At 42.3% G+C, this 22,500-nt stretch overlaps 3 protein-coding genes across 16 annotated transcripts in view; 1 reads left to right on the top strand and 2 right to left on the bottom strand.

The window, feature by feature from the left end:
- The window catches only part of LOC106563273 (golgin subfamily A member 2), a 37,726-nt gene extending 27,622 nt beyond the window's left edge, over positions 1-10,104 (bottom strand). For 2 of the 13 annotated variants that reach the window (XM_045689975.1, XM_045689979.1), the window contains exons 1-7: positions 9,366-10,095; positions 6,528-6,638; positions 6,059-6,203; positions 5,623-5,763; positions 4,771-4,865; positions 3,975-4,567; positions 1,065-1,627 (exon numbers count right to left, since the gene is read on the bottom strand). In XM_045689975.1, the coding sequence (XP_045545931.1) occupies positions 1,065-1,112 (48 nt within the window). In that variant the 5' untranslated portion in view covers positions 1,113-1,627; positions 3,975-4,567; positions 4,771-4,865; ... (2 more) ...; positions 6,528-6,638; positions 9,366-10,095. Of the gene's footprint in view, positions 1-1,064; positions 1,628-2,031; positions 2,209-3,974; positions 4,568-4,770; positions 4,866-5,622; positions 5,764-6,058; positions 6,204-6,527; positions 6,639-9,365 lie in introns of those variants that run through there. The other 11 variants (XM_045689974.1, XM_045689971.1, XM_045689970.1 and 8 more) reach the window with 11 other exon arrangements.
- A 713-nt stretch (positions 10,105-10,817) lies between these two features.
- On the top strand, positions 10,818-14,858 carry grp78 (78 kDa glucose-regulated protein). The gene is made up of 8 exons (NM_001141642.1): positions 10,818-10,915; positions 11,615-11,767; positions 11,914-12,145; positions 12,293-12,543; positions 12,671-13,061; positions 13,188-13,425; positions 13,634-13,801; positions 13,917-14,858. Exons 2-8 carry the CDS (start codon positions 11,652-11,654, stop codon positions 14,492-14,494), a joined length of 1,974 nt encoding a protein of 657 aa, NP_001135114.1. The 5' UTR covers positions 10,818-10,915; positions 11,615-11,651; the 3' UTR covers positions 14,495-14,858.
- Positions 14,773-21,539, bottom strand: rabepk (Rab9 effector protein with kelch motifs). Of its 2 annotated transcripts, XR_006757669.1 has the most exons (9): positions 21,270-21,539; positions 20,814-20,871; positions 20,565-20,719; positions 20,225-20,380; positions 19,832-19,993; positions 19,474-19,623; positions 17,880-18,029; positions 15,337-15,777; positions 14,773-15,217 (listed from the first exon to the last, which is right to left on the bottom strand). XR_006757669.1 is itself a non-coding variant. In XM_014128741.2 (8 exons), exons 2-8 carry the CDS (start codon positions 20,864-20,866, stop codon positions 15,548-15,550), a joined length of 1,056 nt encoding a protein of 351 aa, XP_013984216.1. In that variant the 5' UTR covers positions 20,867-20,871; positions 21,270-21,539; the 3' UTR covers positions 14,773-15,547. The 2 variants fall into 2 exon arrangements, 1 of the variants encoding a protein (XP_013984216.1); XM_014128741.2 differs by having other exon boundaries at positions 14,773-15,777.
- Between the last annotated feature and the right edge of the window lie 961 nt (positions 21,540-22,500).

Below are 22,500 nucleotides of genomic sequence, written 5' to 3' on the forward strand. Positions count from 1 at the left end.
TCTGGAACTCACACCTTTGCTTGGCTAACTATATCAGCAGACATTCATTATAAATCGCAGAGGAAGTACAGGGAGCCTCGGTGTGGCTGAAAATGGTGCGACTGTTCAGAAATATCCCATACGATTCGACTAGAGATCTACAGTATGTACAGTTGGTATCACTGGTGTGGGTGACAATGGAACGACAATTTAGAAAGATCCAATACAGTCCAACAAGATCTTATAGCATAACCATTTGCTGCAACAGCTGATGGTTGAGGAAGGTAATTGTTTTTATAATGTGTAATGAAAGAACATTCATGCACAAGTGTATTTGTTTTTAAACATGTAACGTTAATGGTAGAGCATGTGCTTTATTTGATCAACTAAGTAGTTAGCTATCTAGCTAGGTCTTTCTAGGTACACACAGCAGGTAGCTCACACAGACAGGGAAAGGGGCGTCTGTTGTCAAAACTACCAGCCACTCTTCAGAGTGACACATCACCGTTTCCTGTCAAACATGACTCAATAAGCTAGGCAGCATTCATCGTAAGTCAGTTAATTAAGGTTAAAAGTGTCAATAAGCAAGCCTATTTATCGGACACCCCGTTCTATATTATATTGAGTTAGCCGGTCGCTTCGGCACAAGATGATAACATGCTACATGTCAGTTCATTGGTATCTAGATAGCTAGCTTAATCGCTATGGCTAACGTTAGCCAAACATCAGCGCGGTAGCTAGATATTGCTAACTACCTTGCCACTTGGGTTGATCAAATCACAGGTTTATACCAAGCCGAATAGCATTATTAGCAAACTTTTCAAGTCACTGCCCGGTATAAATCGTAGACAATCGTTCTCGGTAAGATTAGAGGCCCAAGCGAATCCTCGGTATTTCGTGCACACTGACAGCCACACAGGAGGACGCGAGTTCGGATGAACGACTGCAGAAAGGTCGGGGGACGTGGAATGTCAACATCACACGGGGTCGTGAAAACCCGAAACTACAGACAACTCGAACCCAGAACAGAGTAACGGTTTAAATACCTGCTATATTCCCTGTGTTGTGGTAATTAATTTGTTTACCTTTTTCTTGGCTGCGGCGAGTTTGATTTGCCTGCTCTGGTCGGCCATCCTTATCGTCCGGTCGACGAACCGCACCACGTCATCAATTTGAGATCAGTCGGTGAAGCAAGAAACTATCTTCCCGCTGGAGGCGCAAAATCTCCCTTCTGACGGGGGCAAATTCGTGTCAGGCGTGGTTTTTCAAATAGGCCAGCTAACTCGATGTCTGAATTTAGAATTTGTTGTATCATATCAGGGTGATTATTATCAGAATGAACAACATTCAAGACAACACCGGCTAATCATGCATTTTATTACAAAAACAAACAATAATATAACTATGGCGTTAGCTTGTCATCAAAGGTGTCAGAGATCTGCGGCAGAATTGTCCGACACCAACTCAGTTTGTCCGTGTTCTGAGAGAAGTACTTCAGAGACCAATTTTTTGTGTCAATCTCCTGATGCAATCTGGAATATTCCTCTCTACTGCCTAGAATTCCTTGCCAAATATCTCAAAGGATGACAGTTTGGACTCCACAGACTTCTTCTCTAACTGGGCGGTCTTCAGCTCTGTTTCTAGCTTCCTTCAATGAAAACACAAGGACTGATTGAGAGAGGGGAGAGGCAGGTGTAACTATCTGGCAAAGCTAAAGGACAGAAGTATGGAACTTTCTGAAAACACATTTGATTAATTCAATAGAGAACTAATAGCATGCATTTGCTTATCAGTTCTGATTTGGTCTATATTTCCACTTAATCTGTTCTAGCATGTTCTAGCATCTAATGACTCCTGGAAAAGGCATAGCCTGAAGACCCAACAATGAATTGCATAGAATTCTATATCAGGGCAGAAATTAGTGTTTGGATCAGGATAGTTCTCACGACCTCTACAAGCCAGAATGATGAATAAAATGATATTTACTGGTGGTCTGTCCTATTGCAGGTATGAATGGGGAAACAAAATATCCAATAGCGTTATCAACCCCACCTTCAGTATGTTGGTCTGTATACATAGCCGCTGGTAGTGGGAATGCTGAGGGTGCTGCAGCACCCCCTGAAAAAATCAGAATATATTAAAAAAAAACCCGTTTTTCCTTTACTAGTATTAGCAGACCAATATATATATGTCTGTAGTGTGGGCAAAAACTTTTTTCAGCATCTCCACTTTGGCAAAAAAGGTAGTTGTATAATTAAGAACAGTATCTTGCAGGATTCAATAGTTGGAATTGTAAGAGTTGTTGCCCTGTCCCTTCGTCTGCGATTGTCATTCTAATGGAATCCAGAAAGAACAAAACCCTGTCCTCAAACATTTACATCACAATGTGCGAAGTTATGGGCAAAGACAAAACATCCACGTCAAACTAAATATTTTTATTGATCAAATAACATGGAAAACCACTTTGTGCAGTATTAATGTTCCATCCTTACAAACCACTTAATGTAAAATGTACATTACTGTATTGTACAGAAGCTGGTCATCTAGGTTTGTACCTGTAGTCTCCGTCACCATAAAGAAAAACAATACACAGTACAGTAATTGAGTACATTGAGTTATTAAGTGGTTTATGGTGATGTGGCTCAGTTGGTAGAGCGTGGCGCTTGCAATGTTCAAATAAAAAACATCTGATAAATATTTTTGTCACATGCGCCGAATACAACAGGTGTAGACCTTACAGTGAAATGCTTACTTACAAGCCCTTAAAACTTCTTGAAGTATTGTTGGTTAAGAAAAAAGCCTGAGGTAAAAAACAGAAAATAAAAGTAACAAATAATTAAACAGCAGCAGTAAAATAACAATAATGAGGCTATATACAGGGGGTACCGGTACAGAGTCAATGTGCAGGTCACCGGTTAGTCGAGGTAATATGTACATGTAGGTAGAGTTAAAGTGCCTATGCATAGATTATAAACAGAGAGTAGCAGCAGTGTAAAAGAGGGGTCTGGGTAGCCCTTTGATTAGCTGTTCAGTAGTCTTATGGCTTGGGGGTAGAGGCTGTTAAGAAACCTTTTGGACCTAGACTTGCCGCTTGCCGTGCGGTAGCAGAGAGAACAGTCCATGAGAAGGGTGGCTGGAGTCTTTGAAATGTTTCAATGTTAGGGATGTGGGTTTCATATAGAAATAAGTTGCATTTGCAAAGTATTTAAAGAAACTGGAAAACATATATCAAGCAAGTATTTTTATTATCAGATTAACTTTTGTTCAGATAATTATCAGACTCAAGTTAAAAATGCTGGAAAACACTCAAATACATTTAGTTAAAACAGTTTCACAAAAGTAGTGCACTGGACCTTTACAAGTCCTGTACTAGTGGATCGATACAGACTTCTTCAGTGGGGGCAATTAATTTTTTTCTGCATCCACCCCTTGGCATAAAAAATATGTAATAAATCACTGCACCCCCAAACTACTTTCCACGGCTATGTCTGTATATAGTTTGTATTTCCGGTTTTTATTTTCATTCCTGTTGCAATTTGCACGTGACAAAGACTTGCACAATATTGGCGAGCCTAAACAAATGGCAAACACTAACAGTTGATTGCCAGGAAATGTGCTTCGGTCATCAAGTGCAATGCGTCAACAGATCGAAAATACAAGTGACAGAACCTATTGGCACCACAAAAAGTCTGATAAACAACGCTTTCCTGTGGATACCCTACCACCACCTACCTCCAAAAGGACCGACAGCATGTACAACCGGTAAAGTAAGTGTAAATATAATTGTATTGAGTCTTTTTTACAGCGACTTCTTTCAGACTGATATTCATGTAGTAACCATGGTAACAGTCTGATGTTTAGGCAAGGAAAGGAATAGTAGATGAACAAAGCTGTCAAAAAGAACAACATGAGTGGGAATGATGAGTAGGTGTTGAGAGCCCCCAGAATGGTTGATATGATAATGACATTGAGTTGCTGGGCAGCATTTGACTCACCTTGTAATTCTATTGGCTGATATTGTGTCTGCTGTGTAGGTGTCCACCTGAATTTCCAACATCTCTGCTCTGTTGTGAGAGACATATTTAAGAAATGTATAAGAGACACAAAAACTGAACATTGCTGATGGACATGCATGAAATACCAATTTCTCACACTCATTAACAGTGAACTGCATTTGAAGGAGCCCAGTGTAGAGTATATGTAAACAGGAAGGGCTAATCACACCTGATCTTCTGCATGATGATCTCACATTTGGCCTCAAAATACACAAACTGTTTCCTGTCAAGTTATTTGTGGGCTTTTAGCCTGTGGTCAAGGATAAGTGACTGGAGAATCTGAATGCAGCCCAACAGCTCCTGGAGAGAACACGTCGATCGTGAGTGAAGGTCGCAACACGTGAGACAAACCTAAGAATACATCAAACCAAGTGTTGAGAGTCTCTTACAGAGAGGTAGCAGGGAGTCTGCTTTTGCAGCAGGGCGGCACTCACGGCTCTTCCCCTTCAGGGTCTCTGCTCTTTTCCTTTCGCTTTCCAGAAGGCCAGACAAGTGAGACAGCTTCATGTTCTTCAGCCCTTCACTCTCATCCTCTGTCCAAGAAAGAAGAGGAGTGGTATGTTTCACCATTCACACACATGCAGGTGAGCAGCTATACCATAAAGCCAGATACTGTCACATTTGCTAAAGACCATCGGTATCCATTACATAGTAAGACACTCACACATACTGTCATATGTAAAATCGTATTTATGCTACATATCTACGTTTTGGTAAAAGTCTGGTGTCTCTTTACCCCATTCAGGATGATAGTAGGACAGGAGGCTGAAACACGTCTTCCTAAGATGCTTTTCTAATTCTCTGAGCAGTTTGTTTCATTTTCCACCTATCCTGTTTAGAGAAACATGAACAAGTCCAAGAAATAAGACATGTTTATTCAGTGAGCACTAGGGGTTACCAGAGCTCTAGAAGAGTAGTGTGCGTGTGATACTGTACATAAATAGGAAAAGCACTCGCACATCTAAGACAACAGGCTTGTCACTGCATTGTAGAGGAACAGTTTGCAGCGTTTCAATGTATTTTTACACCTGTTGCATCCTTGGCAAGCGATAAAGTTTGATTTGATTACTTGTTGCCGGTGCGTGGGAATTATTTGAAAATTGCTTGAATTTTTAATTTTTTTAAACACATGCTGCACCTGCCAGTATAACTTGTGTTAATGGATCTTAAAGGAGAAGTTAAATTTTTTACAACCAAATCAAAAAAAAATTATATAAAAAAATAATGTTATACAAGGGTCCAGACACCTTTTGTGATTTATATAACATTGCGGATAAAGTTCAGAATGACACAATTTCATGTGTACAACATCTAAAGACCTGCATCACTGTACTGAGAGCTTTGCTGTTTCTAAAATGACGTATCTGGGTGTTTTTGGAGTCTTCGTTCTTTTTTTTTCGGGCCCCCTTACTACACAACGAGGATGAGAAAAGGATTAGCTGTTTGGGGTAAGTTTCTCAAAAACATGTGAAATCACACAAAAGGTTTCTGCACCCATCTATAACATATTATTTTAATATTTTTTTTGAATTGGTTATAAAAATAACTCATCCTTTAAGTATCAGCCTCAGGGACAAAGTGTACCTACCTCCTCTTATGGCATCAGCTACAGCACCTGTTGGACACTCAGTCCTAGGACAGGGGGTTGGTCCCAGCTGGTGGAGTCACTAGGGTCCAGCTACCTGACACACTGGGCCACCACCAGACACTGCTCCACAGTCTCATAAAACTGCCAGGGGGAAACAAGATTTAGGTTTATTCTAAGATTATACAGTACTTTGAATGATCAATGTAAACAAAACGTAACCTTTCGGAAATCAAATTCACTTGGGTGGTTAAACTACTTCACTAATGATCTACTTGTATCTAGGCCTATAGACATTATTTTTGCATTAATAGGTGTAACCTTAAAGAGGGATGATGCTACTAAGTGTACTGTGTGTAGCTCTGCCAGACACACAACAAGAATAGAGCAGACTAGAGTTATGTATAGTAGAGTCCATTCAGCAATGAGCAATGAGTACCGTTCTGTATTGTACCGTGTCGTTCTCTGGAGGCACAGTGGAGTGATGCTTTCTGACACAGTGCTCCTGGATCATCTCCTGCAGTAGCCTGTACAGGCTCTCTGAACACAGCCCATTAAGCCTCTGTCTGCAGGTCCCTCTCAGCCTGGATTAAAACAACATAATCTCAGTCATTTAAAGCGATTCACACAACACGCACCCACACACAGAGTAGTCCAAGTCCATAACATGGTCTTAAATAGCAACAACAACTCTAGTAGTGTAATAACACAACAACAATGTAATTGCTTAAAGTAGAACCACCATTTTATTATTATGAGAGGGACAAATTAATACTCTTGGATGCACCAGAATCTTTAAATGCGAGTCTGAGACATGTACTTTATAGTAATCGGTTAATTCTTACAATCAGGCTTGAGATAGCAAAGTTTTGAACACTTGAAGATGATAAGTTGTTTGTGTGTAATACCTTCTCCAGCTCTCTCTTCAGTGTAACAGTAAGGCTGGGGCGGTCCACATGCTGTGACAGCGTTGCCAGGAGCTTGCAGAATAGAGGATTCTCAGTCAGGTCTTCTGTCAGCTGACACAGTGGGAATGAGGCGAGGACATGAAAGACAAGTTGTTACTGGTTACAGGTAAAAACATTCATAATGATAGCAGTCAAAGGTTTGGACACACCTACTCATTCAAGGATTTGTATTTATCTTTACTATTTTCTACATTGTAGAATAATAGTGAAGACATCAAAACTATGAAATAACACATATGGAATCATGTAGTAACCAAAGAAAATGTTAAACAAACCAAAATATATTTTATATTCTTCAAAGTAGCCATCCTTTCCTTGATGACAGCTTTGCACACTCTTGGCATTCTCTCAGCCAGCTTCATGAGGTAGTCACCTGGAATGCATTTCAATTAAGTGTGCCTTATTAAAAAGGTAATTTCTGAAATTTCTTTCCTTCTTACTGCATTTGAGCCAATCAGTTGTGTTGTGACAAGGTAAGGGTGGTATACAGAAGATAGCCCATTCTCTCAACCAGCTTCACCCGGAATGCTTTTCCAACAGTCTTGAAGGAGTTTCCACATATGCTGAGCACTTGTTGGCTGCTTTTCCTTCACTCTTTGGTCCAACTCATCCCAAGCCATCTCAATTGGGTTGAGTGATTGTGGAGGCCTGGTCATCTGATGCAGCACTCCATCACTCTCCTTCTTGGTCAAATAGCCCTTATAGAGCCTGGAGATGTGTTGGGTCATTGTCCTGTTGAAAAACAAATAATAGTCCCACTAAGCCCAAACCAGATGGGATGGCGTATCGCTGCAGAATGCTGTGGTAGCCATGCTGTTTAAGTGTGCCTTGAATTTTAAATAAATCACTGACAGTGTCATCAGCAAAGCATCCCCACACCATCACAACTCCTCCACACTTCACCGTGGGAACCACATGCGGAGATCATCCGTTCACCTACTCTGCGTCTCACAAAGACACGGCGGATGAAACCAAAAATCTCAAATTTGGACTCATCAGACCAAAGGACAGATTTCCACCTGTCTAATGTCCATTGCTCGTGTTTCTTGGCCCTAGCAAGTCTCTTCTTCTTATTGGTGTCCTTTAGTAGTGGTTTCTTTGCAGCAATTTGGCCTGATTCACTCAGTCTCCCCTGAACAGTTAATGTTGAGATGTGTCTGTTACTTGAATTCAGTGAAGCATTTATTTGGGCTGCAATCTGAGGTGCAGTTAACTCTCATGACCTTATCCTCTGCAGCAGAGGTAACTCTGGGTCTTCCTTTCCTGTGGCGGTCCTCATGAGAGCCAGTTTCATCATAGCGCTTGATGGTTTTTGCGACTGCACTTGAAGAAAAATTCAAAGTTCTTGAAATGTTCCGTATTGACTGATCTTCATGTCTTAAAGTAATGATGGACTGTCGTTTCTCTTGTATTATTTGAGCTGTTCTTGCCATAATATGGACTTGGTCTTTTACCAACTAGGGCTATCTTCTGTATACCACCCCTACCTTGTCACAACACAACTGATTGGCTCAAACGCATTAAGAAGGAAATAAATTCCACAAATGAACAAGGCACACCTGTTAATTGAAATGCATTCCAGGTGACTACCTCTTGAAGCTGGTTAAGAGAATGCCAAGAGTGTGCAAAGCTGTCATCTATAAGTCTTTGCTAGGTAAAGCCCCGCCTTATCTCAGCTCACTGGTCACCATAGCAGCACCCACCCGTAGCACGCGCTCCAGCAGGTATATTTCACTGGTCACACCCAAAGCCAATTCCTACTTTGGCTGCCTTTCTTTCCAGTTCTCTGCTGCCAATGACTGGAACGAATTGCAAAAATCACTGAAGCTGGAGACTCATATCTCCCTCACTAACTTTAACCAGCTGTCAGAGCAGCTCACAGATCACTGCACCTGTACATAGCCCATCTGTAAATAGCCCATCCAACTCCCTCATCCCCATACTGTTCTTTATTTTTGCTCCTTTGCACCCCAGTTTCTCTACTTGCACATTAATCTTCTGCACATCTATCACTCCAGTGTTTAATTGCTAAATTGTAATTATTTCGCCACTATGGCCTATGTATTGCCTTACCTCCCCTATCTTACCTCATTCGCAATTGTAAATGAGAACTTGTTCTCAACTTGCCTACCTGGTTAAATAAAGGTGAAATAAATCAAATAAAACAATTTGCACACACTGTATATAGACTTTTTTTTGTATTGTGTTATTGGCTGTATGTTTGTTTATTCCATGTGTAACTCTGTGTTATTGTTTGTGTCGCACTGCTTTGCTTTATCTTGGCCAGGTCGCGGTTGTAAATGAGAACTTGTTCTCAACTTGCCTACCTGGTTAAATAAAGGTGAAATACATGTTTTTTTTTTATTTATTTTTTAAAGCTGTCAAGGCAAAGGGTGGCTACTTTGAAGAATCTCAAATATAAAATATATTTTGATTTGTTTAACACTTTTTTGGTTACTACATGATTCCATATGTGTTATTTCATAGTTTTGATATCTTGACTATTATTCTACAATGTAGAAAATAGCACAAATAAAGAAAAACCCTTGAATGAATTGTGTGTCCAAACTTTTGACTGCTACTTTATGGTTTGAGGTATGATACGATACCCCCAGGATTTAACACTACAAGACTTCTCAAACATTTTCTTAACAAACAATTTAGATAGAACGTCTAGAAAGAGGGCAATATACACTGTTGTGTAATATGTTAGCTAATTTAGTTACTAACAATGACATTGACATCAGAAATTGGCTGACACTTTATTTTTTACAATACCTTGTTGATGCAAGTTGTATCCTTTTCCCAGTGATCGAACCCTCGCAGAATCACCACGAGTGGACACCAGTTGACCAAAGCCCCTACTCACTTGACATACAAAGGCGCTAGTGGATGAACGTAGCGCTACCAAGCTCATAAAAAAAGGATATGATACAGGTCTACCGTTATCAAAAGTACACAAAACTATCCTAGAAATCCATGGTGAGCTGGCTAGCTGTGCCGTCGTATGTTGATAAAGATAACGTAAACTGTATGTCATCTGATAGACTGTTTCGTTGCAATTTAACAGAAGATAGGCAGCTACTGTTAAACAGTTTGTAACGGTTGTTCACACAAGTTGTGAGCACAACAAATTGACGATACCAGGGTCGTCACTAGTTACCACAGCCACAAAGTCATAAACCTAGCCTATTTCTACAATTTATCTTCTTAAAATGTGATTTTAAACCTAGCTCTATTCTTAACTCTATTCATACCACACTACCTTATGCCTAACCTTAAATAAAAAATAAATTAAAAAATGCATTAATTTTTACGATTTGGCCAATTCTGAGTTTGTGGCTGTGCTATCAAGTGGAAATCCGCTATCGGCGATTACCCCGCCTCTGCAAACAGTCAGCTGATTGGTTAATGCGGTAGAATAGGAAGACAAATCTTATAAAACAGGGTCCGTGCTAAACAGTATCCGTGGGACGTCACAACCCTAAATCCTAACCCCTACCGAACGTTGAGAAAATATTTGGGCCAAGGCAAAACCTATTTCCGACCCCTTATTTACACTATTCTAGTTTAATGGGTATAGGAGGGGGGGGGGGGCTGGTATGCCCATAAAGTGTTTTGGTCTTAGGAGGTTCTATACAGGGAATACATTAAATCTACTTTCACTCATGTCTGACCCTAACGTCCCAAGGATTCCAGATAGCACAGACCCTTATGTACAATTTACCTGATGTAACAACTAACTTTGATTACCTTTTTTGTTTTACACACCGACACAGCCAGATCATTTGGCTTTTGCCTACCATCATCATGTTATACCATTCACTATATTGCACTGGTTTTAGTTCACTACTTCCCTTACACAAGTATTAGGCTTGGGTTTACTGTAATTTAGTACAATTTAGATTACAGTGGTCCTGAAATTGGAAAATGACCCCCAAATGACTGTCAATTCAATGCACCAACTACATTTCTATGTATGACACCGGCATTTCACGTAATTGGGATTTGACACATTGACACCTAACCTATCAGCGTCGTACAGTAAAGCATGAATCATGACGTTCACTTGACCAAACGTGTGCAAATCAGCATCGGCCAGCATGCCTGGTGCTGCCAATGAACGCGTTCCAACGAACTGCTGTCTGGCCAATGGGAAGCCTCCACGATGGGGAAGAAGTGACGGCTTATATACGGAGAGCACCTTTCATTGAACATCATTTTACAGACTCACAATCGTAGGCGTTTCTGAAGAACACAGACTGTGAAGCAAATAACTTCCATTGAGATAAACCCCAAAGGAAGACTCCATCGAATTATTTACAAAGGTATGTGAATTAAACGCAAGTTAGCTCAAAATAAAGATTCCATTTTACATAAATGCTGGAGGGAGCTTTTTTGGGGGGCCAGTTTCCTGTTTAACTGAAGTTAGCTAGCTGACCAGCAGGTTATCCAGAAATTAAATGGAATATTCAACTAATTTATATCTAAATATGGAGATTGTTTTACAACCGTTTAGCTACCCTTTTAAATTGCGTCTGTCTTTCGTCAGCTAGCTAACGTTAGCTATCATGCTTGAAAAAGGTCAGCCAGTTTGGTAGCTAAGTTACCTAGCTAGCGTGCAAGCCTTTTGAAACCGGTGTCTCAAATTGGTCAAACATCAGCAGCTAACTAACCACTAGCTCTAGTTTAAATCCCTATAATATGGAGATGTTAGCTAGCCAACCACTATATATATTTTTTTTCTTTAAATAACTTTGCCAAATGTTTTAATTACCAAATGTAATGTTGGCTTCATTTGGGCATATTATTACCGGTAATTTTGTGCTCCACCCATTAACTCGAAGTTTGTTAGCATGTGGGCTACCCTCGGTCTGGCCTAGGAGTCTACACACACCAGTATGCACCGTCATGTCTGCATCGGAGGGCCAAATTAACTCGTTCCGTTAGATGTACAAGGATGGAAGGCCTACACCGTGAACTTAACAACAATATTTATAGTGTCTTGACATTCTCTTTTTTGACAGAGTACTTCAGAGTTGAGTGAACAGACACAGAATAGAGATGAGGCTTTTGTGCGTGGTTCTGCTGGTCGCCAGCAGTGTGTTTGCCGATGATGAAGACAAGCGGGAAAGTGTGGGAACCGTGGTTGGCATCGACTTGGGGACCACCTATTCCTGGTAAGCATTTTGTAATGAATAGCAAATTTAATCAAATTTAAGGTCTCATACTCCCAATCATTTGGCTAAAGGACTCTAGTGTATCATGTCTCAAGTGACAGTTGATACTTTCCATGGTTCTCATCTATATGCTTCTCCTTTTTTAGTGTTGGTGTGTTCAAGAATGGCCGTGTTGAGATCATTGCCAACGACCAGGGAAACCGCATCACTCCATCCTATGTGGCCTTCACCGCAGAGGGGGAGCGTTTAATTGGTGATGCTGCCAAGAACCAGCTCACCTCCAACCCTGAGAACACAGTTTTTGATGCCAAGAGACTGATTGGCCGCGCCTGGACTGATTCTGCTGTGCAGCATGACATCAAGTACTTCCCCTTCAAGGTGAGCCCTAACAAACACACCCCCTGCCCTAATCGCCTGAAGCACTCACTATGCAAATAATATACTAATTCAGCATATAACTATGCTGAAGTAGCTCTGAAATTGTTTTTAGAGAAATGCTTAATGGTGGCTACTTACATCTTCTAGGTTATCGAGAAGAAGAGCAAGCCCCATATTCAGGTGGACATCGGTGGAGGTCAGCTGAAGACCTTCGCTCCAGAGGAGATCTCTGCCATGGTTCTCACCAAGATGAAGGAAACCGCCGAGGCTTACCTGGGAAAGAAAGTGACACATGCTGTGGTCACTGTCCCTGCCTACTTCAATGATGCCCAGCGTCAGGCCACCAAGGATGCTGGAGTCATCGCCGGCCTGAATGTCATGAGGATCATCAACGAGCCGTAAGTGTTTGTCTTCACAATGCAGAAACTGAATTAACATTAGAATGACTGGCCCAATATTTATTTCAATCACTGAAAATATCTGCCAAGACCATGCTGGTTACATCTGTTTCCCCCTCTATTCCAGAACTGCAGCTGCCATCGCCTACGGCCTGGACAAGAAGGATGGTGAGAAGAACATCCTGGTGTTCGACCTGGGCGGCGGCACCTTTGATGTTTCCCTCCTGACCATCGACAACGGCGTGTTTGAGGTAGTCGCCACCAACGGCGACACCCACTTGGGAGGAGAGGACTTTGACCAGCGTGTCATGGAGCACTTCATCAAGCTGTACAAGAAGAAGACCGGTAAGGACGTGCGCAAGGACAACCGTGCTGTGCAGAAGCTGCGTCGTGAGGTGGAGAAGGCCAAGAGAGGCCTGTCTGCCCAGCACCAGGCTCGCATTGAGATTGAGTCCTTCTTCGACGGAGAGGACTTCTCAGAGACCCTGACCCGTGCCAAGTTTGAGGAGCTCAACATGGTAAGTTGTTTCTAATGACCATACAAGTGACACTGCTGGCCCATTGATCTTGGAACATCCAATTCAAATTGAGAACATTCATGGAACCTCTTTTTAAATTTGCCATTTGTATTACTTGTCTTTCAGGACCTGTTCCGTTCCACCATGAAGCCCGTGCAGAAGGTGATGGAGGACTCTGACTTGAAGAAGACTGACATTGACGAGATTGTCTTGGTGGGTGGCTCTACCCGTATCCCCAAGGTCCAGCAGCTGGTGAAGGAGTTCTTCAACGGCAAGGAGCCCTCTAGGGGCATCAACCCCGACGAGGCTGTGGCCTATGGAGCAGCTGTGCAGGCTGGAGTGCTGTCTGGAGAGGAGGACACAGGTGGGTCTTGGTCCATGTGCTTATGCTAAGGCTATACCCTGAGGTATCGTCATATTTCATTATTTATACATAAGGAAATGTAGGCTAGATGCTTAGGTTTTAAACCAAACAATGGATACCTACAGGTCTTAACACATTAGTGCTGTGCTATTATGTATATCACAGCAGTTACATTTGACAACTAATGGTTTCCTGTCTTGTCCATTAGGTGACCTGGTTCTTCTGGATGTGTGCCCCCTGACCCTGGGTATTGAGACTGTGGGAGGAGTCATGACCAAGCTGATCCCCAGAAACACTGTGGTGCCAACCAAGAAGTCCCAGATCTTCTCCACCGCCTCTGACAACCAGCCCACTGTCACCATCAAAGTTTACGAGGGTAAGCTCCTTTGATTAATCGCTGCCCCTTGTTGCTACATCCATAAATGGTGTTTTACACAAAAAAAATGACTAGATTGTATCTGTTTAAAATTCTGCTTCTCTCCTTCATCCAGGTGAGCGTCCCCTGACCAAAGACAACCACCTGCTGGGAACCTTCGACCTGACTGGCATCCCCCCCGCACCTCGTGGTGTGCCCCAGATCGAGGTCACCTTCGAGATTGATGTCAACGGCATCTTGCGCGTCACAGCCGAGGACAAGGGAACAGGCAACAAGAATAAGATCACCATCACCAATGACCAGAACCGTCTGACTCCCGAGGACATTGAGCGCATGGTCAACGATGCTGAGCGCTTCGCCGACGAGGACAAGAAGCTGAAGGAGCGCATTGATGCCCGCAACGAGCTTGAAAGCTACGCCTACTCACTCAAGAACCAGATCGGCGACAAGGAGAAGCTGGGCGGCAAGCTGTCAGCCGAGGACAAGGAAACCATAGAGAAAGCAGTAGAGGAGAAGATTGAGTGGATGGAGTCTCACCAAGAGGCTGAGCTGGAGGACTTCCAGGCAAAGAAGAAGGAGCTGGAAGAGGTGGTGCAGCCGATCGTCAGCAAGCTTTACGGAAGTGCAGGTGGGCCCCCGCCCGAGGGAGGAGAAGAGGGAGAGGCAGATCAGGGCGACAGGGATGAGTTGTAAGGCTGTCAGGAGTGTCACAGATGTACATATTGGACTTAAAATGGTGAGGAAAAAGGGCTGCAAAAACGCAACCATGAATCTGCTGGAAAGACTTGTGAAATATTGTTTCAACGTGAGGGACGTTCTCTTCGCTGAGTGGCGGAGGTATACTAGTTTGCCTGTTCGAGGCTCGCTGCTGCTGTTCTCAGGCAGTTTGAAAAGGAGATCTCTAGGGGGAGGGTTTAGTGGGGTAGGTGCTAGACTGGGGTTTCTGGGTGAAAGGGTAACATGTTCACAAGCAATGTTAACAAGTTATTTATTGAATCTGGTCATTGTAGAAATTACTTTCTACTGTAAAGACATTGAAATAAATGTTTGATACAAATGTCTTTGATTTGTCTCTATTATTCTGCACCAATTTACACATGTCTGATGGGTAATCATATGTTAGGAATGAGACACCACAACGGACGTTGGCTGTCATTCTGTTAATTTCCAAACTATTCCATGTTTAAAATTCATGTGCCTAGTTTATATTTAACTGTGAGTTATGAATTGGGGGTCTGCACCATAATACCATCTGACAGCATGGGCAGTGCCATTGAGGCTCTCCATTTTGAAGTAGTCAATCTTCTGGATTTGCTGATTCCTGATTGGACATGACTTCAGGAGGGATCAGCTAATGAAGTTTAACATCCCACACAGTTGACTACATAAATGTTAAGCGCTCTATGGCAGGGCTCTCCAACCCTTTTCCTGGAGATAACTTCCTGTACATTTTCACTCCAACCAGTTAGCTGACCTGGTGCAGCTTAGCATTAGGACTGTAGCTCTCCAGGAACAGGGTTGGAGAGCCCTGCTCTATAACCTGCGCACATCTACCATAGCTACTTGTAGTTCTGTATGTGGGGTGTAAATTAGGCTCTACTGGCACTGAACCAACATCTGATCATGTCATTGGATGGATGGGCAGTTTGACACTGGTTGGATTTGTTTGAAAAATCTGGTGCTAAAATTAACTGCAGCAAAATGATTGACCAATATTTAAACATACATACACACGGTATTTCACAGTCACGTTAGGACAGTGACAACACAGTCACTGTGTATGACCCCCTGAGTGTCCATCCCTCCAAACACAAATGCCAGCTGTACAGTCCCTGACGCTGAGGAGCTCTGGGCCTGGTCCCTCTCTCCACTGGTGCTCTCAGGCCTTACTCTCCACGGTAGGACACACATGGAGTGGTCCAGTCTGTTGGATGGCATGTCCCCTTCAAACCTCAACAGGGTCCAGCGCCTTTTGTCTGCACAGGATGAGAAGAGTAAAACAAAATACTCAAGGTGTGTTAGTATCCCAAAACAGTATGGCTTTCAGTAAATATTCTCTCCATGATACAGTGACTTTAACGTGTGGCAGCGACGAACTGCAAAAGTAGAAATCATGTGACCAAACTACACTGAAAGAAATGTAATAAAGCACATTCAATGAAATGTTGGATCTGAGTACCGACTGATATTGCCAACTACTTAATTTTAATTCGCAAGATTATGCATGACATGCCAGAAACAAATGCTGAAACTACACATCCAAGTATATCTGACCACATGAAAGACAATTGTAATTTTGAATTCTGTAAAGTGAGTGTGGAAGAGGTGGAAAAAAATTGTCTTAACAATGACAAGCCATCGGGGTCTGAGAACTTGGATGGAAAATTGCGGCCAATATTGCCACTCCGATTTGCCATATCTTCAATTTAAGCCTACTAGAAAGTGTGTGCCCTCAGGTAGGCAAAAGTCATTCCAATACCTTGGAATAATAATGCCCCCTTCAGTAGCTCAAATAGCAAACCAATCAGCCAGTTACCAACCATTTACATTTTAGTCATTTAGCAAACGCTCTTATCCAGAGCGACTTACATTAGTGAATGCATACATTTCATACATTTTTTTTCCTTTTTTTCCCCCCGTACTGGCCCCCCGTGGGAATCGAAGCCACAACCCTGGCGTTGCAAACACCATGCTCTACCAACTGAGCTACTGAGCTGGTGTTTGACCAGATACAATGCAATTTTACAGTAAACAAATTCAACATTCAACAACCACAGCACATACACAATTGGCTGAAAGAAATTGATAAAAAGATTGTGGGGGCTGTTTTGTTAAGACTTCAGTGAGGCTTTTGACATTATCGATCATATTCTGCTGCTGGAAAAACATATGTGTCATGGCTTTACACCCCCTGCTATATTGTGGATAAAGAGTTACCTATCTAACAGAACACAGAGGGTGTTCTTTAATGGAAGCCTCTCCAACATAATCCAGGTAGAATCAGGAATTCCCCAGGGCAGCTGTCTAGGACCCTTACTTTTTTCAATCTTTACTAATGACATGCCACTGGCCTTGAGCAAAGCCAGTGTCTCTATGTATCCGGATTACTCAACACTATACACGTCAGCTTCTACAGTGACTGAAATGACTGCAACACTTAAAGAGCTGCAGTTCATTTCAGAATGGGTGGCAAGGAATAAGTTAATCCTAAATATTTCAAAAACTACAAGCATTGTATTTGGGACAAATCATTCACTAAGCCCTAAACCTCAACTAAATCTTGTAATAAATCATGTGGAAATTGAGCAAGTTGAGGTGACTAAACTGCTTGAAGTAACCCTGGATTGTAAACGGTCATGGTCAAAACATATTGATAAAACAGTAACTAAGATTGGGAGGAGTCTGTCCATAATAAAGCACTGCTCTGCCTTAACAGCACTATCAACAAGGCAGGTCCTACAGGCCATAGTTTTGTCGCACCTGGACTACTGTTCAGTTGTGTGGTCAGGTGCCACAAAGAGGGACTTAGGAAATTGCCATTGGCTCAGAACAGGGCAGCACGGCTGGCCCTTGGATGTACAGATAGCAAATATTAATAATATGCATGTCAATCTCTCTTGGCTCAAAGTGGAGGAGAGATTGACTTCATCACTACTTGTCCAGAACAGACTGGGAGGCACACAGTACTACATAGAGGCTTGACTACATGGAACTCTATTCCACATCAGGTAACAGATGCAAGCAGTAGAATCAGATTGAAAAAACAGATAAAACTACACCTTATGAAACAGCGGGGACTGTGAAGCAACATAAACATAGAGGCAGCACATACACACACACACGATAACATATGCACTAACACACACGTACACATGGATTTTGTGTTGTATATATGTGGTAGTGGAGAAGGGGCCTGAGGGCACGCACTTAGTGTTGTGAAATCTGTTATGAATGTATTGTAATGTTTTTAAAATGGTATAACGGCCTTCATTTTGCCAGACCTTGGCAGCAGCTAATGGGGATCCATAATGAATACCACATTCACTAAACATTCCAAAGTAAATATTTTTGGCCTCACCACACTGAAATCTGTACATTGCATTGCTGGCCCCTTCTGGGGTCATCCCTCCAAAGATGTAGATGTTCTTTCCGAGGGCCACAGCTGAGTGGGCAGCCACCCCCGGGGGGATGTCTCCTTTGGCTTGGACCTTCTCCCACTTCATACTGCCTAGATAAAGTGTAGCACCCAAATAGTTAACAGGACCAGCCATACCACTTCTCACGCCAACATAGAATGAGAGATTTCCCTGGAACTACATTTGAGTCATTTAGCAGACTTCCAATTAGTGCATTCATCTTACGATAGCTAGGTAAGACAACATCACAATCGTATCAAGTACATTTTCCCTCAACAAATTACTTATCAGCAAAATCAGTGATAGTAGGAAAACACAAGTGCCTTTTTTTATAGGGAGAGGGTCGTCGGGAAAGTTATTTACGATACTCTTCAAAGAGGTAGGGTTTCAGATGTTTTCGGAAAATGGGCAGGGACTCCACTGTCCTGACTTTAGGGGGAAGCTTGTTCCACCATAGAGCCCCACAGTGGAGGTGTCATAACACCCATAAAACCTAACGGTCAAACAGGGAAATGGTTCCAATCGTTTTTCCACCATTCATTTTTCCCATAGGGGATTTTAGAAACATAAAATAAGGGCTGTTTCTTGTGAAGGCTTACCCTGGTGACATTTTGGTAACCATGTAAATCTCTCAAGGTGACTTTTATCAATATATTCAGCTCTATTTATTCTGATTCGAAAATGCTAATTAGCATCAAAGTAGACGTCATGCAAAACTACAAATCCCTGCAAGCTCCTGCACGTCATCTCTAGCTGACACCTTTGCTAACAGGTATTGTGTCAATTTAAAACTTGTACAAGACAGTTCACAGAATGGCCAATTTAAAGAAATGTAGCCAATTTATTCATTACTACATTTAGCTAACATTAGATAGTTAATCCAGACATTATTATCATTGCCTCGATTCGTCAGTCTGCCCCAGATCATCATGGCATTTGTAATTCTTTATGATAGCCACATTAGCAGTCATTTAGTGTTTCATTTTTGGGGGGTAAATACAGGCAAATATGATATAAAAGTCACCTTGTCCTAGAGAGATTAACACAGTTATCAAAACGTCACGCCGGGGTAAGTCTACATGAAACAGCCGTTATTTTAAGTGTTTCTAAAATCCCCTATGGGAAAAATGAATGGAGGAAAATTGATTGGAACCATTTCCCTGTTTGATCGCTAGGTTTTATGGATATTATGACTCATACTGTGGTACTCTATTGGGGTGCCATGGACAGAGAAGAGCTTTGACTGGGCTAAGCGGGAGCTGCCCGCCCGTAGGGGTGGAAGGGCCAAGAGACTAGAGGTGGTGGAACAAAGTGCTCGGGTTGGTATGTAGGGTTTGAGCATAGCCTGAAGGTAAGGAGGGGTAGTTCCCTTTGCTGCTCCATGTGCAAGCATCAGGGTCATGAAGATGATGCGAGCTTCGACTGGAAGCCATTCCATTCTATTCTATTGTGTCCTTCATTTCAACAGAGGAAACAATATAATACAATTAAAGCAGGATCAAGTTCTTCATGTGTATGACTGACTTGAATACTTACTGGTGTCCAGAGAGTAGACGTCGCTATAGAACTTCTCTCCTGCCATGCCTCCATGGATATAGATTTTGGGTCCTACCGCTGTCACCACGTGGCCGTGTCTTGCAGGGGGATGTCTGCCCTGTGTGTCTGGCTGAGACCAGGTGCAGGAAACTACAAATGGAGACAGAGGAAAACACAAAATATCTACTCCTAACTCTAAATTCAGTTGGTACTTTCTGAAATGTAACTTTAAAGGCTGAATTTGGCCAACAAGCTTGTTACCTCTAACTACTGAGCTTTTGATACACATTTGTGCTGGTTCCTCTGTAACTGCTGTGTGAATGTGTTGTATTGGCAGACTGATTCATGCATTTTCAACCTGTGTCGAAGACGTGAAGCTTGGGGTCCGAGACAGGTGTGGCCCGCGAGTCCCCTCCAGAGAAGACAAACAGTCGGTCCCCGACGCTGGCTGAGTTAGTGTGATACGTCCTGGGACAGGGGGGCGTCCCTTTCACCTCTACACCCTTCCACAACCCACCGTCTGGAAACGTAGCAACACAAAACCTCAGGAGACTAAAAGGTATGGGACGTTGCTCAGAGTCAGACATGATATGAAGGAGATTGTTACTCCGCAAACACCGCTACTAGACATATTCATTAACTGTTCTATGATACTACACTCTAAAATAATCCAACACTTCATTCTGTAGATCTATACCTTCCGACTTAGCTACAACCATGTATTAAAATCACACTACACAAATCTCCATACCTGTGAGTTGTAGGTTCTGGACACAGTTGCGGTTGCCACTCTGCTGTGCCCCGGCGAACACCCACAGGCTCTGTGGACAGCTCTCAGGGACAAAGCTGCAGTGTTCATACCGCGCCTCCAGACCCTCCCATTCAGGAATGTCCCACTCGTGACTGTCTGATAGGGTGAGAGGGACAAACATGGAACTGTCAGTCAAAGAATATATCAGAACAGATTGACGTTATTGGTAAGATAACGAGTTGACTCATTGATATGAAATAAAACATTGAAATGATATGAAACACAATGAAGAGACAGGTGCCAGACATAATATTGTGTTGATGTGACATTTTATCTTTACCCAGGTTTATGACGTGGGATTCTGAAAAGCTGCCATTAGGGTTGGCTCCTCCTATGATCAGGACCTTCCCCTTGCCATCATCCTCAGAGGGGAGGTATATACAGGTGTGGCCCACACTAACTCCTGGACCACCTCCTCTGGGTATCATAGCATACCTGGGGACAAAGACAGGAACACCATGTCATGAATACCAGAATTGAAAGTCTAGTATAACTTTATCCTAGTTTGTTGAACTGTACGTTTATTTACCACAGTCCTGCTCGTGGTTTATCCTCTGGATCCAGCACAGGAAGTAATTCCATTTTTTCTGTGGGAGGCATCCATTCAGATGATCAGTTACAATGATGATCAGATCAGTTCAGGCATAAACCGGACCATTGTGTCAACTAACATTTTGGGAGAGAAAATGCTGCTGCTGGAAAATTAGGCTAGAAGGGTTCTCGCGAGGTCATCCTTCCAAATCTCGTCTCGTTGCACAAATAGAAGTTGAAACTTATTTGGCTAGGCTGCTGGATGTACCATGCCACACTGGGAAAGTTAAACTAATTGTCTTTAACCTCAATGAGGTTAAGAGACAAGGCTTTTCGATCATCTTCATTCAATTTGAAAGGAAGACAGATGCCAGTTAATTAGCTAACTGAAGTTATAAAGCATGAAATCAGAAGCTAACAGTATCGTAGCTAGGAAGTTCATTCGCTTACTCACCCACGTTCGAAGGCACAGTGTTATATTTTGCACGTCGTTTAGCTGCTATTTCAATTATATGATGTATAATATAGCTACATTAATCAATATAAAGACATGTTGACGGTTTAGCTGCACGAAAATAATGTACTAGCTGCTTTCCCAGCTAGCTAGCAACAAAATGTGAGACTCAGGAGTCCATTGTCGTGTCCGCGCGTAAACAACGTAACAGCGCTGTCGTCATGGATATTGCGCAGGTGTAGAGTCTGTGTGCTGTGCCAATGTGTCCACATGAGGTCACTGTTGTTGCAGGACTAAATATCCCAACACGCACATTACCCACGAGGATGACTGGGAGGACTACTAATAGAGAGACTGGGAAGATCTCAGTTGCATACTCCTCACATCTTCCTCAGCGAGGAGTTCTCTGAAGCTATGCGACAGAGGCAAAAATAACTGATCCCTGCCATGACGCCTGCCAGTGAGCTTGGGAACATTGCTTGCATCATAATCATTGTCCACCCTCCCACCCAAAAGTCTGGAAGTGGTGAGAGAGCTCCAGCCCCACATCACACTATTACACTCACAAGTGCCTGATTGACAAATAAAGTTATTTTCTTGCTTTGTTATTTTTTTCTCAGTCAATATTATGAATATCTCAGACAAGCTACCAAGTAAACGGCCAAAGATGGCCCATATTAATATATGTAGCCTTAGAAATAACATTCATTTATTGACTATATCTGAGACTTAGATCATTAATTTGATAATACATTAGTAGCGAAACAGGGAGTAGCGATACCCCCACCCCCCTTTTGCCCTCAGAACAGCCTCAATGTGTCTTGCCCGTTCATCCTCTGAATGGCACACATACACAATCCATGTCTCAATTGTCCCAAGGCTTAAAAATCCTTCTTTCACCTGTCTCCTCTTTATCTACACCGATTGAAGTGGATTCAACAAGTGACATCAATAAGGTATCATACTGTAGCTTTCACCTGGACAGTCTATGTCATGGAAAGAGAAGGTGTTCTTAGTGTTTTGCATGTATAGCCTTGACAGACATACGTACTTGCAATTCCAATGTAACAGAATTACACTTTAACTCAGTCTTTTCAATTTAAAATGTATGCCAAACAAAAACCATTGATTTCAACATTTAACAAAGCATACAAGGAAAACTTTTAATAATTTCCACATAACATTTTTGAAAAACGAATTTGGTGGAAGAACTGTGCAGATGCAAACATTG

The sequence above is a fragment of the Salmo salar genome, chromosome ssa11 (genome assembly GCF_905237065.1).
Source record: "Salmo salar chromosome ssa11, Ssal_v3.1, whole genome shotgun sequence".
In the NCBI taxonomy this organism is placed as follows: Eukaryota; Metazoa; Chordata; class Actinopteri; order Salmoniformes; family Salmonidae; genus Salmo; species Salmo salar.

Coding starts and splice junctions, on each gene's coding strand:
- grp78 (NM_001141642.1), top strand. CDS start 11,652: ATGAGGCTTTTGTGCGTGGTTCTGCTGGTCGCCAGCAGTGTGTTTGCC. Junction 13,062..13,187: donor AGTTTGAGGAGCTCAACATG/GTAAGTTGTTTC, acceptor CTTGTCTTTCAG/GACCTGTTCCGTTCCACCAT. Junction 13,426..13,633: donor GTCTGGAGAGGAGGACACAG/GTGGGTCTTGGT, acceptor CTTGTCCATTAG/GTGACCTGGTTCTTCTGGAT.
- rabepk (XM_014128741.2), bottom strand. CDS start 20,866: ATGGAATTACTTCCTGTGCTGGATCCAGAGGATAAACCACGAGCAGGA. Junction 18,030..19,473: donor CGTCTACTCTCTGGACACCA/GTAAGTATTCAA, acceptor CACTTTATCTAG/GCAGTATGAAGTGGGAGAAG. Junction 15,778..17,879: donor AATGTACAGATTTCAGTGTG/GTGAGGCCAAAA, acceptor CATCCTGTGCAG/ACAAAAGGCGCTGGACCCTG.